Below are 15,350 nucleotides of genomic sequence, written 5' to 3'. Positions count from 1 at the left end.
TAGTTTCCTAAATTGCAATTTTAAATTTCCAGGGAGTTTCTTTTTGAAAACGTTGCGTAATGATGACGTATACGCGTGACTTCACGGACTGTTAGGAAATATGAGCGCTGCACACACACACAGCTTAAATTTGTCTGCTTTAACCGAATAATTACACAGTATTTTGGAGATCAGTGTTGCTGAATATTTTGTAATTTGTTCAATTAATATTGGAGAAGTCAAAGTAGAAAGATGGAGTTGGGAAGCTTTAGCCTTTAGCCACACAAACACACGGTGATTCCTTATTTAAAATTCCCGGGGGTAAAACTTTACTATGGATCACAGCGGTCATGCGAACATGGATCCCGACCGAATGTCAACCAGCAGGTTTTGGTGAGAAAATTGTGGTAAAAAGTCGCTTCTTATTGAAAATCAGCTGAGCTTGCCCCGTCCATAAAGCTGCCGTGGACTTCCCTGAGACATTGGCGTCAAGACACCCAAGGACATACACCTCCGACTATCAGGTACTGTTAAACTCACTAAAACACTAGCAGCACAATAGAAAGATAAGGGATTTCCCAGAATTATCCTAGTAAATGTGTCTAAAAACATCAGAATCCGTCCCAATGCAATTGTGTGTTTTTTTTAAACTTTTTTTTTTGTTTGTTTTTTTCTAGTCCGTCGCTATCAATATCCTTAAACACAAATCTTTCATCCTCGCCCAAATTAATGGGGAAGTTGTCGTTTTCTCGGTCCGAATAGCTGTTTTTGTTGGAGGCTCCCATTAAAATCAATGTGAATATGTGAGGAGCCATCAACAAGTCTGCGACTTCCGGAAAAGGCAAGGCTTTTCTGTTAGAAACCGAAATTTGCGAATTTTATTGTGGATGTTCTCTACTAAATCCTTTCAGCAAAAATATGGCAATATCGCGAAACGATCAAGTATGACACATAGAATGGACCTGCTATCCCCGTTTAAATAAGAAAAACTAATTTCAGTAGGCCTTTAAAGTTTGTCTAATGTCTGAAGATTTGTACATTTTCAGAATGTGCTTGTTCTATTCCTAAACAAAAAAAACAACAATCTGAAGTTGTCTTTATTTTTAAGTTATCGTGCCGTAATTTTACCAGTTTGGCCCATTTGGGAGTAGGTTTTTCTCCATGTGACACCCCTGATTTCGCTTGTACAGGACCAGTCAATCACAACGAGATGCACAGAAATCATAAAGAAAAAAATGGAACCGGGGAACAAATCCTGTTGTTTGTGGAATGTTCTAATCCAGGACGTGCCAATAAATTCGCACTTTGGACTTACCCCTGATCTATATTGTCGTTATAGAGTACCAGAGGCGCCGCTAGGGATTTTAGGCCCTATGAAAAGATTATTTACAGGGCCCCCAACACATAATTTCATATAATTTCATCATCATTAGGGGCCTCTCTGGGCCCCCCTCCATCATGGGCCCCTAGAATCCGTTTCCTTTACCCCCCCCCCCCCCCCCCCCCCTTTTCGGCTCCCCTGTAGAGTACACTAACATGTGGCACTTACGTTGAGCTTATAATTGTGCAAATATTGTCCAAGATTGTTATGCAAGTCAGACCAGAGATTCGCACACAGGCGGGTTGTCCGAGTCCTGACTGTGCATGGAGCTCAGGCCCGTGTCCGAGTCCTCGTCGTTGCAGGTCTTGGCCAGACCCCTGGCCTGCTCCACCCACATGCTGCCCTTCTCCCCTGTCCCCTCCGCACCTTCATCCGACTTCCTGTCGTCAACATCACAAAACTCCACAGACTCCACTTTGGCCAGCAGCTCCAGCAGTTCTCTCTCCTTGCTCTCCCACTGAGCCAGACTCAGGTCCAAGTCCGCCTTGACGGCGTCCAAGTCCGTCTTCAGTCTCAGGCCGATGTAAAGACTTGTATCCAGCTGGGTTTTGACCCTGTCCTCCTCCTCCTGGTCGCCGTGGGAGCCCTGAGGCTCCTGCGTGACGTCACCCCCCCGCCGTCTCATCCACCTCCGGTTGAGTTCCTCCTGGATCTCCCCGGTGATGTCCTCCGCGAGCGCCTGGCGCGCCGTCAGCTCCTCGTGCACGCGCACCACCTCCTCGCACCGGCGCGCGTGCTCCTCGAGCGCCTCGCTCGTGCACTGCGCGTGCGCGTCCACGCCCTCCGTCTCGCCGTCCATGTACGTGTCCTGCACGTAGTTGGCGCCGTGTCGCTTCATGCGCTCCGAGTGCACCTTGGCCTCGTAGGACTCGATGTCCCGGTCCAGTTCTTGGATCCTGCGCACCTGCTGGCGGATGGTGTGATCCTGGGAGACCACCAGGTGCACCAAAGTCTCCATCTTGTCCACGGACGTCTGCTCCTTCTTCTTGTTCATTTTGTCCAACTTTCTGAAGGCTTTCCGGACGATGCGCCTCTGCCGCTCCTGGGAAAGGTTGGGGGTTCTAGCGGGGGTCACCCAGTTCTCTCGACTCTGGACCACTTTGGCTTCGGCGCTGCGAGGTCCGTTGCTGGGCAGGGACGCGTCGTTCTTGAGCAGGACGAAGCGGACGTCGCCCTGCTGGCTCCCCCAGGCGCTCCACAGGCGGAGGATTTTGGTCTTGGCGGGTAGAATCCTCTCGAAGCCTCGCCACTTCTCCACCAGGCAGTAGGACTGGCAAGGTCCGGACAACATGCCCGCCGCGGCCCCTTGCCGCAGGTTCTGGTCCCCCAGCAGGACTTGGACCACATCGGCGCAGGTGGTGCGCTTGGTCATGCCCGAGACCAGCTTCTCTTCCCGGCAGACCCACACCGAGATCTTCCCCTCCTCGGCCTCCATCCCTACTTAAGTGATTCTATTTTTATTTATTTTTTTATAAGTAATCGTCAAAAGTTGAGAGTTCCTTCTGGAAGTATTTCCATCATGTCTTCTCGTGGACATGCAGTGTGTCCACGGCGGCAGCAGCAGTGCGGTGGATAGGAGGACAGGTTCGTGTCTGTGTTGGGACGAGCTGAGCGCGTGGGAGACAACAGGAAGCTGCAGGGAGCTTTGGACACGCCCCCTTTTGTCTTCCACCCCTCTCTCTCTCTCTCTCTCTCGCTCTCTCTCTGACACATACACCCCACACACACACACACACACACTCACACAAGTATAGCAAACACACATCCCCGCAGTCAACCTTTTTTGAGCCGAGGCACATCTTTTGCGTTAGAAAAAAAATGCAGAGGCACACCACCAGCGGAAATCATTAAAACAAATAAAACTCAGTTGACAGTAAAAAGTCGTCACAATTGTTGGATACCACTTAAATCCATAACCAACCATGCATCACTATCACCACCTGTCACATCACGCTGTGACTTATTTGGAGTTTGTTGCTGTTTTCCTGTGTCGTGTTTTAGTTCTTGTTTTGCGCTCCTATTTTGGTGTCATTTTCCATTTTGGGGGGGGTATTTTCCTGTAGCAGTTTAAAGGCCTGCTGAAACCCACTAGTACCCACCACACGGACTTATGGTACCAAAGCAATATAATAATTTTCCATGCAAGATATATATATATATGAAAAGAAATAATATTATAATTTTGGGCTTTGGGAATCATTAATAAGCCGGAGTCCTTTGAACGCAGATTTCTTGCCGGGACATATGGTACAATACAATCGGCAAGATAGGATGGAGCTAGACCGTGTAGTATTTTATACGTAAGTAGTAAAACCTTAAAGTCACATCTTAAGTGCACAGGAAGCCAGTGCAGGTGAGCCAGTACAGGCGTAATGTGATCAAACTTTCTTGTTCTTGTCAAAAGTCTAGCAGCCGCACTTTGTGCCAACTGTAATCTTTTAATGCTAGACATGGGGAGACCCCAAAAAAATACGTTACAGTAATCGAGACGAGACATTAAGTCTCACCTTAAAACTCATTTGTATACTCTAGCCTTTAAATAGACTCCCTTTTTAGACCAGATGATCTGCCGTTTCTTTTCTTTTTCTTCTATGTCCCACTCTCCCTTGTGGAGGGGGTCCGGTCCGATCCGGTGGCCATGTACTGCTTGCCTGTGTATCGGCTGGGGACATCTCTGCGCTGCTGATCCGCCTCCGCTTGGGATGGTTTCCTGCTGGCTCCGCTGTGAACGGGACTCTCGCTGCTGTGTTGGATCCGCTTTGGACTGGACTCTCGCGACTGTGTTGGATCCATTATGGATCGAACTTTCACAGTATCATGTTAGACCCGCTCGACATCCATTGCTTTCCTCCTCTCCACTGGGTCATTATTGTCACCGATGTCCCACTGGGTGTGAGTTTTCCTTGCCCTTATGTGGGCCTACCGAGGATGTCGTAGTGGTTTGTGCAGCCCTTTGAGACACTAGTGATTTTAGGCTATATAAGTAAACATTGATTGATTGATTGATATACATATTATTATTATAATAGTATTTATATTCATATATATTCACTGTTACAAGCAAAATTGCAACGTGACCCTCAATAAAATTGAGTTTGACACCCCTGAACTATTTGTTAAACTATCTGAACACCACATCCAAATATTGTCTTATTTACCTTCTTGTTATAAGGAACAAGGCAAATGTAATACAACATATATATTCCAACCCCCTCTAATGATCTGTAGTCAACACTAATATTATTTACTAATAGTATTACAATTCCACCAACTAAAACCTTTTTGTGGGCTTTAGCACACTGGAAAACATATTCGAGCGCCAGGGTGTCAAAAGTACGGCTCCAGGGCTGGATCAGGCCCGCGATCAGGTTTTATCCGGCCCGCGGTATAGTTTGCTGAGTATAAAAATAAATTTTTGAATGAAAGAAACAGGTGTTCTGAATGTGTCCACTAGATGTCGCAATAGCAATTCTTTGTATCTTTGTAGTTGATGCTACATATGTACAAAATAAACCACATGATGTTAGTGCACCAGTCGAGGAAAATGATGAAAATACATAAGTAACATCAATAATTTGATTTTGATATAATTTTCTTATCTTGATAATTGAGTTGACTGATCAACATTATCACATAATTTATTCAGAAAATATAACTAACGACAAATAAAGATAGAATACAATTAACCGCAACATGTAAGTGTAAAAAAAGGCACACCAGACTGTATCTCACGGCACACTAGTGTGCCGCGGCACAGTGGTTAAAAAAACTGCCCTAATCCATCCATCCATTTTCCTACTGCTTGTCCTTTTCGAGGTCGGGGGGAGATGGGGGGGTGTCACTGGAGCCTATCTCAGCTGCGTTACCGGCGGAAGGCGAGGGACACCCTGGACAAGTCAGCGCTTCCTCACAGAGTCCCTAATCAAATTCATCAATAATACATGATACTTTTTTATTCACTTCGGTTTAAAAAAAAACCGAAGTGAAAGTGAAAAAGCCAATTTCTTTGGCCTTTTCATTAATAACTCAAACTTTATTTATACTGCATTTTGCATGCACAGGCTCCTGGCAACACAAAGTGCTTTAACAACAAAAAAAGAAAGAAGAGAGTTGAAAACACACACACACACACACTCACACACACACAATTATAGCAAACACACACTTCCCCACAGTCCCTAATCACATTCATTAATAATACATAATAAGGTTACTTGCTTATTCACTTCATTTGTATTAAAGATGTTGTACAGTGTTGTTTTTTGTTGTAATCTCCTGATGATTGAGGGAACCCCTCATGAAACAGTTCTGTAGAGATTAAGTAGTCTTGTGATTTTTCCCACACCTACAAATATACATATATATATATATATATATATATATATATATATATATATATATATATATACACACACACACATATACATACTATGCAAATATAAAAAAGCTTGTTGTGAAATATGAGTAGGGAATTTCACAAGAAAAAGGTCACAATTTCACAAGAAAATCTGAACATGTATGCAATATTATGATAAAAGTTGAAATTTTACTGAATAACAGTTGCAATTTTACAACAAAAACTTTAAAATTTTGGCAACATTATGGTAATTTACTTGGCAATATTATACTCAAAAAAATTCACTCTTTTACAAGAACAAAAACATTGTCAATATTGTGATGAATGTCACCAAATGTCACCATTTTGAATTAAAAAAGTATTTTTTTTACAAAAAAAGGAATTATTTTGCATAAAAAGTAATAATTTTACGAGAAAATATTTCAATATTACAGAAACAAAAAGAATATGAGAAATTGTTCCCAATTTTATGAGAAAAAGACTGCTTTTATTTATTTATTCGTTTTTTTTAATTTTTTTTTGTTAGTTATTGGTTTTCAAGCTTGATTATTTACTTCAAGTTATTACAGTATGTCTGAATATATACATTTTTATTTAATGTTTTTTAAATCATTTAGACCAAAGGGGGCACATTTCAATTTCTTACACACACTTGTTATTTCATATGTTGACCAGAGGGGGAGCAGTTTTAAAAGCGACACACAGTCAATTTGAAAAATCCCTCCTTTTTGTGACCACTCTAATTTTGATAGATTTCACCACCGAATAAGACATTCTATATTAGATGCAATGGTTTTCCCTATCGGGTCCATGATTTATGTCCTAACTTGTTCAATGGTCCTCATATGGAAGGGACTTTTCCTTGTTGATGTCTTAAAATGCGTATAAATACAAGAACACACACACACCCACGCACGCACACACACACACACACACACACACACACACACACACACACACACACACACACACACACACACACACACACATAGCACTATAGACAATGACAAACCATAGCAAGCCACTAAGGACTGAGGAAAATGCAACTTTAATGTGTCCACACTGGAGAATAACTACAATTAACGCCATCTAAAAATAAATAAATAACACAAAACATACTATAAAATGTAGGTAAAAATTAAAAAATCAATAATAATGTAAAGGGGGGCGTGGCCTGCGGACCTGCAACGAAACGAGGTGTGCCACGACCGGCTGCGAGATCAACGACAGGTGCGTAGACGGCCCACCTGGGCCTGTTTACTGTATATAATCACCTGTCGCTCCGTTAAAAGGCAACAGCCGGGGAGGAGAGAGGTGTTGGATTTGGAACAAGAGCGAGAGCGAACCGGAGACAGACAAGACAAATGTCGAAAAACACAGAGACACTATATTCATTAATAAAACAGTGTTGTAATCCTGATCCGGGCTGTCATGTCAGTGCTTGGTGGTCCGAGGAACCCCCTGGAGAAGAGAAACCTCCACAAAAACATTAATAAATTAATTTAAAAAAAACATAACATTGAGGAGAAAAATAGTAGCAATAAAAGCAATAAATAAATAGAAAATACCATTATCATTTAACCCTCAGGGGACTAAGACTGACAATATTGTTTTTTCAGTAACTTTTTACTGTATTTCGGTCAAATTTGTTGTTGTGTCGTTTCACTTCTGTTGTTGTGTTGTTTCACTTCTGTTGTTTTACCTCTGTAAAAAGTAAAACATATAATACATTACATAGGAAGAGTTTAGGATTGTTTTGCCTGTGGAGAAAGCATATTTTGTATCAACATGCCGCAACACTTTATCTCTTCCTCATCTTACATTGTAGACCTCATGTCTTACTCTTAATGAAAAAGTCAAGCCAACAAAACAACTACAGTGGTACTTCAATTTAAAAAAGCGTTTGAGATACATGGAAGTGCTTTTTCTCTGCCAATCTTTCATTGCAATCCAGAGATGTGACATTAGTCGGCGAGTCGAGTCTTTTCAACGGCTCATATAAGTGAACAACGAGAAATGATCCGCAGTTGCGGGCCATTATCAAATGCATATCGCCCACTCTGCCTTCATATTCCTGCCACCTAACTGGACCGGAGCCACAACGACACAAAAGGGGAAAAAAACACACAAAATGAGACAAATTTAAAGGCTTACTGAAATGCGATTTTCTTATTTAAACGGGGATAGCAGGTCCATTCTATGTGTCATACTTGATCATTTCGCGATATTGCCATATTTAGTAGAGAACATCGACTATAAAGTTCGCAACTTTTGGTGCTGATAAAAAAAGCCTTGACTGTACCGGAAGTAGCAGACAATATGCACGTGACGTCAAGAGTTGTGGAGCTCCTCACATCTGAACATTGTTTACAATCATGGCCACCAGCAGCGAGAGCGATTCGGACCGAGAAATCAACGATTTCCCCATTAATTTGAGCGAGGATGAAAGATTCGTGGATGAGGAAAGTGAAAGAGTGAAGGACTGGAAAAAAAAAAAAGGGCAGTGGAAGCAATTCAGATAGGGAAGATGCCGTGAGAGGCGCCGTGGCAGCCGTGGGGATGGCAGGACCACTCGGCCAGGCCCAACCGCAACAAGGGATAGAGCCATACCCGACGCTGATGGTCAGGAGGACGCATATCGATGCTGGAGTAGCACACGACATAGATCGCCTTCAGAATACAGAATGGAAAAATGTTTTTTATTAATACACATAATACAATGTACTTTGTGTGTGTGGTCCAATCCAACCGTGTTTGCTTGACATCTTTGTTCCATAGTAAAGCTTGGCTGTCATCTTTCCGGAATATAAACAATGAAACACCGGCTGTGTTTGTGTTGCTAAAGCCGGCCACAATACACCGCTTCCCACCTACAGCTTTCTTCTTTGATGTCTCCATTATTCATTGAACAAATTGCAAAAGAATCAGCAACACAGAGCCCAGAATACTGTGGAATTTTGCGATGAAAACAGACGACTTAATTGCTGGGAACGATGCTAGAACAAAATGTCCTCTACAAACCGTGACGTCACGCGCACGCGTCATCATACCGAGACGTTTCAGCAGGATTTTTCAGCACAAAATTTAAAATTGCAAATTAGTAAACTAAACGTATTGGCATGTGCTGCAATGTTAAGATTTCCTCATTGATATATAAACTATCAGACTGCGTGGTCGGTAGTAGTGGGTTTCAGTAGGCCTTTAAAGAAAAGTGTTGCGTTGCAGTCTCACAGAGTTTAGGACATGTCATGTTGGTCTTGACCCCCGATGTAGTTCGAAATTCAGGTAAACGTTATTTAACGACTGAAAAACTAGTGCGCCAGGGAAGTGCACAACAAAGCAAAACCGGTAGAGCAAGCATAAGACAAGCTATGTTGCATGCAAGTTCCAAGCACAATGATCAAAAGCACCCTGGTTGGCAACCAAGACACACCTGTTCCTGGTTGCCAATCTGCTACAAGTGAGAGAGCCATTGCTCAGGAGAAGAGTAGCCAAAAAGGAGGCAAACCTGAAGTAGAAGAAAACACCAAAAACTAACGATAATTGTCACAAGAGATCCTGACAGAAAGGTAGCAACATTTGGATGCATTTCACATTTACATTTTACAGTAAGGTAATTCACTTTTGCATTGACACTTATATGGTGTCATTTTTGTTTATTTAAACGAAATTAAAGGCCTACTGAAATGAGATATTCTTATTTAAACGGGGATAGCAAGTCCATTCTATGTGTCATACTTGATCATTTCGCAATATTACCATATTTTTGCTGAAAGGATTTAGTACAGAACATCGACGATAAAGTTCTCAACTTTTGGTGCTGATAAAAAAGCCTCGTCTTTGCCGGAAGTCGCAGACGATGACGTCACAAGGGTGAGGGCTCCTCACGTCCTCACATTGTTTTTAATGGGAGCCTCCAGCAGCAAGAACTATTAAGACCGAGAAAACAACAATTTCCCCATTAATTTGAGCGAGGATGAAAGATTCGTGGATGATGATATTGATAGCGAAGGACTAGAAAAAAAATAAAACTAAAAAAAAAAGTAAAAAAAAAAAAGGGGCGATTGCATTGGGACGGATTCAGATGTTTTTAGACAGATTTACTAGGATAATTCTGGGAAATCCTTTATCTTTCTATTGTGTTGCTAGTGTTTTAGTGAGATTAAATAGTACCTGATAGTCGGAGGGGTGTGTCCACAGGTGTCTTGAGGCGAGTGTCTGAGGGAAGTTGACGGCAGATACAAGGACGGCGCAAACTCCACAGATCTCAGGTAAGAGGCGACTTTTTAACATAATTTTCTCACCGAAACCTGTCGGTTGACAAGTGGTCGGGAACCATGTTCGTTTGACTGCTCTGATCCGTAGTAAAGCTTCACCTCCGGGAATTTTTAGCAAGGAATCACCGTGTGTTTGTGTGGCTAAAGGCTGAAGCTTCTCAACTCCATCTTTCTACTTTGACTTCTCCATTATTAATTGAACAAATTGCAAAAGATTCAGCAACACAGATGTCCAGAATACTGTGTAATTGCGCGATGAAAAGAGACGACTTTTAGCTGCAAATGGTGCTGCGCTAATATTTCCTGACAGTCTGTGACGTCTTGCGCACGCGTCATCATTCCGCGACGTTTTCAACAAGAAACTCTGCGGGAAATTTTAAATTGCGATTTAGTAAACTAAAAAGGCCGTATTGGCATGTGTTGCAATGTTAATATTTCATCATTGATATATAAACTATCAGACTTCGTGGTCGGTAGTAGTGGGTTTCAGTAGGCCTTTAAGCAAAACAAATATTAATGTATCATTTTCAGGCTAATACGTAACCTGTGCAGGTTTTATTGTGCCACAAAGTTGTTGGTTTTTCTGGTGAGGAACCGTTGGAAATAACTCTGACTGTCAAAGCATCAATGTAAGGTTTCACTTTCTGGGATGTTGACACTGAAAACACAAGCCAAACCAATCAAGATCTTAAATTATACGCCAGACATATAGTATAAATTGGTATAAATTGCACGCAAACATTTTAGTAACAATCATCCCCACCATTAATTGGTGTCACAGTGAAGCCCGTAAGATCCGACCAAAACATCTGAGCTTGTAGCTAGAAAAGGCCATAACTTTGTTTTCCAACCAAGGGATATTAAGAAAGTAAATGTGAGGGACATTGCTGGGAAAAAGAAGTGGATGATATGCTTTGAACTACAGAAATAAATCATCAAAAACATGATTGACTGTGTTGCCAACTTGGCAAAGCAACCATAGCGTATCACTGCCGGTCTGCACCATACTGAAGCAGAATAAGTCTCACGCCAGCCAAGGACGTTCAAATAATATCTAGGCGGACATTTGTCGATAAAAATATGGAGAAGCTGCTGATGGTGTGTTTGACGGAATTACAAGGTAAATGTGGTACATTATTATTACAATACTTAGTAAAACTACTGTAGTTGTTAGTAGTACATTGTCAAATATAAAAGGGGTGGGTTCTGGAGGGCAGGTGGGGATGGTTCAATTCCAGGGTTAAGAGTGGGAATTGTTGAATACTGACGAGTATATGGATGTGTTCTTTGTATCATGCCATCTATATCCGGAAAGTATTAACAGCGCTTCACTTTTTCCACATTTTGTTATGTTACAGCCTTATTCCATCCATCCAACCATCGATCCATCTATTAATCTTCTGCTTATCCGAGGTCGGATAGCCCAGACTTCCCTCTCCCCAGCTACTCCGTCCAGCTCCTACCGGGAGGCATAGTCGGGAGACATAGTCTTGCCAATGTGTCCTTGGTCTTCCCTGTGCCCTCCTACCGGTTGCGCATGCCCTAAACACCTTCCTAGGGAGGCGTCCAGGGGGCATCCTGACCAGATGCCCGAAACCACCTCAACTGGCTCCTCTCGATGAGGAGGAGCAGCAGCTTTACTTTGAGCTCCTCTCAGATGACAGAGCTTCCCACCCTATCTCTAAGGGAGAGCCCTGCCAACCGACGGAGAAAACTCATTTAATCGTCCTCAATGTCCACGCATTGTTGTAGAGTCTTGTCCACCAACACAGCCACACAGCATCCAGAGCTTTAAGGAACTCTGGGCGGATCTCATCCATCCTCGGGGCCTTGCCACCAAGGATTTTGTTGACTACCTTGGCAACATCAGCCCCAGAAACAGGAGAGCCCACCACAGATTCTCCAGACACTGCTTCCTCATAGGAAGATGTGTGGCTAAGATTGAGGAATTTTTCGCAGTATTCTCTCCACCGATCCACAACATCCGCAGTCGAGGTCTGCAGCACATCATCGTCAACATACAAGGTGTTGACAGGGTACGGCTTCCCCCTCATGAGACGGAGGATGGTGGTCCAGAATTCCTTCAAAGCCGACGAAAGTGTTTTTTTCTGGCTTTGCTGCTCATGTTTTTTGACAAATACGGTATTAGCTTTCACTGTTATGCTGATGACACCCAACTCTACATGCCCCTAAAGCTGACCAACACGCCGGATTGTAGTCAGTTGGAAGCGTGTCTTAATGAAATTAAACAATGGATGTCCGCTAACTTTTTGCAACTTAATGCCAAAAAAACGGAAATGCTGATTATCGGTCCTGCTAGACACCGACCTCTATTTAATAATACAACTTTAACATTTGACAACCAAATAATAAAACAAGGTGACTCTGTAAAAAATCTGGGTATTATCTTCGACCCAACTCTCTCCTTTGAGTCACACATTAAAAGCGTTACTAAAACGGCCTTCTTTCATCTCCGTAATATCGCTAAAATTCGCTCCATTTTGTCCACTAAAGACGCCGAGATCATTATCCATGCGTTTGTTACGTCTCGTCTCGATTACTGTAACGTATTATTTTTGGGTCTCCCCATGTCTAGCATTAAAAGATTACAGTTGGTACAAAATGCGGCTGCTAGACTTTTGATAAGAACAAGAAAGTTTGATCACATTACGCCTGTACTGGCTCACCTGCACTGGCTTCCTGTGCACTTAAGATGTGACTTTAAAGTTTTACTACTTAAGTATAAAATACTACACGGTCTAGCTCCAGCCTATCTTGCCGATTGTATTGTACCATATGTCCCGGCAAGAAATCTGCGTTCAAAAGACTCCGGCTTATTAGTGATTCCTAGAGCCCAAAAAAAGTCTGCGGGCTATAGAGCGTTTTCCGTTCGGGCTCCAGTACTCTGGAATGCCCTCCCGGTAACAGTTCGAGATGCTACCTCAGTAGAAGCATTTAAGTCTCACCTTAAAACTCATCTGTATACTCTAGCCTTTAAATAGACCTCCTTTTTAGACCAGTTGATCTGCCGCTTCTTTTCTTTTCTTTCTCCTATGTCCCCCCCTCCCTTGTGGAGGGGGTCCGGTCCGATAACCATGGATGAAGTACTGGCTGTCCAGAGTCGAGACCCAGGATGGACCGCTCGTCGGGACCCAGGATGGACCGCTCGCCTGTATCGGTTGGGGACATCTCTACGCTGCTGATCCGCCTCCGCTTGAGATGGTCTCCTGTGGACGGGACTCTCGCTGCTGTCTTGGATCCGCTTTGAACTGAACTCTCGTGTCTGTGTTGGAGCCACTATGGATTGAACTTTCACAGTATCATGTTAGACCCGCTCGACATCCATTGCTTTCGGTCCCCTAGAGGGGGGGGGGTTGCCCACATCTGAGGTCCTCTCCAAGGTTTCTCATAGTCAGCATTGTCACTGGCGTCCCACTGGATGTGAATTCTCCCTGCCCACTGGGTGTGAGTTTTCCTTGCCCTTTTGTGGGTTCTTCCGAGGATGTTGTAGTCGTAATGATTTGTGCAGTCCTTTGAGACATTTGTGATTTGGGGCTATATAAATAAACATTGATTGATTGATTGATTGATGTTTTTACGTGACTTTTATTATGTCAGCATGTGAGTGGTGGAGGGAAAAGGAGGTTTAGGAAGAGGGGGCTCACTGTTTCAACCTGGGATTAAGTGCCAGTACCACTACTTTTTAAAATGTTTTTAAACGGAAAGCACTTTGTGTTATATTTTTTTGTATAAAAAGTGCAACACAAAGTTATGAACTCAATCATCAAAAAAGTGAGCCGTTTTCGATTAAATCCTTCGATAAACAGCTCCCACGATCTTCAGCTGCCTTCAAATGGACAGATAACGGGATTCATTACATGGGGATCTTTATTACCCCAGCTATGTCAGATACGCTCCGGGCAATTATTTTTTACCTTTTAATTGAAAAGTCGCTGAATAATTCTGCCCGCTGGTCAAATCAAAATTACATCAAATCAACTTTATTTATAGAGCACATTTAAAATTTACCACAGGGGTGGCCAAAGTGCTGTACAATGGGCAGGTTAAAAGATAAAACGAGAACCGAGCAAACACAACACAAACAGAACATGTTAAAAAATAAATAAATAAAAATAAATAAACAGGTTCACAGCAGGTGTATTATGGGGCGCCATTGCAGGATGGATATCCATCAGTGTTAAAAGCCATTGAATAAAAGTATGTTTTTAAGAGAGATTTTCTTCTTTACCACTATCTCTCGCTGGCTGGGTCAGTCTGATCGAGATAACATATCCCCATATTTATCACTAAATCCTTTTTTGATAAATTACACAAGTCGATATCCAAATTCTTATGAGGGGCCGGATCGGCTGGAATCCTCAAATCGGTCTAACAATCTCCCCAATCCGAGGGAGGGTTTCCACTCCCCAATCTTAGACGATACCATTGTGCAGCAGAAACTCCTACACTGGATGGATGGAAGCTCTCAGACCATCCTGGCCTGGGTATACTTTGAAAAGTCAACCCCACACTTGTCATTATGTTCTTGCTTATGTTAATAGTTCATTTACCATGAATTGATTAATGTGGACCCCGACTTGAAGAAGTTGAAAAACTTATTCGGGTGTTACCATTTAGTGGTCAATTGTACGGAATATGTACTGTACTGTGCAATCTACTAATCAAAGTTTCAATCAATCAATCAATCACTCCCTTTTCCATTGAAACTTGAAGGCGCAAACACCATTGCATCGATCCCGGGTTTGCAGAGGCCGTCTGTACTGACCCCACTACTTAAAAAACAATTATTTAAACCTTTTCGCATTCAGACCTCTATGCAGACAAGGTTTTCTCATCTTTTGCCAAACTGTCTTCCAAATACGACTTGCTGAACTCACACTTTTTTCATTTGGGTGGGTGGGTCAAGGTAAGGGGTGTGAGGAATTTACCGACTTCAGGATTTTACTTATCCTTCTTGCACTCTTTTCTGTCTGTTTGAAAATGTCTTTAAAAATAGTTGAAAAAAAAAAGTGCTACACCAATAAAGTTTGTTTGATAGATTGATTGATTGATTGATTGATTGATTTTTTTGGGCAGTTTCGTTCATTCCTCTTTGCAGCAGATTGGATGGGAAGCGTTGTCAAGAGCTACAGCATTCCTCTGTGGAGAGAGGAGAACCTTCCAGAAGGACAACACTGGAAAAACTCACTATTCCACCAAGTATACATATTTAAAATTTTGAGTCAAAATGTCTAAACACTGTACTGTATTATACCTTTAAATGTTAAAGTACCACTGATGGTCACATACACTTTTTGTGGTGATATTACCCTCTGCATTTTCCCCATCCCCTTGT

The 15,350-nt window shown here is 42.5% G+C and overlaps 1 protein-coding gene across 1 annotated transcript; it reads right to left on the bottom strand.

Moving 5' to 3' along the window:
• Positions 1 to 1,485: 1,485 nt before the first annotated feature.
• LOC133563315 (ras association domain-containing protein 10-like) lies at positions 1,486 to 2,972 on the bottom strand. The gene has a single exon (XM_061917383.1). The coding sequence runs from the start codon at positions 2,793 to 2,795 to the stop codon at positions 1,575 to 1,577; it is 1,221 nt and encodes a 406-aa protein (XP_061773367.1). The 5' UTR covers positions 2,796 to 2,972; the 3' UTR covers positions 1,486 to 1,574.
• Between the last annotated feature and the right edge of the window lie 12,378 nt (positions 2,973 to 15,350).

The sequence above is a fragment of the Nerophis ophidion genome, linkage group LG12 (genome assembly GCF_033978795.1).
Source record: "Nerophis ophidion isolate RoL-2023_Sa linkage group LG12, RoL_Noph_v1.0, whole genome shotgun sequence".
NCBI lineage: Eukaryota > Metazoa > Chordata > Actinopteri > Syngnathiformes > Syngnathidae > Nerophis > Nerophis ophidion.
The sequence above is the reverse complement of the archived record's forward strand: the minus strand, read 5'-3'. Positions and strand labels throughout refer to the sequence as shown.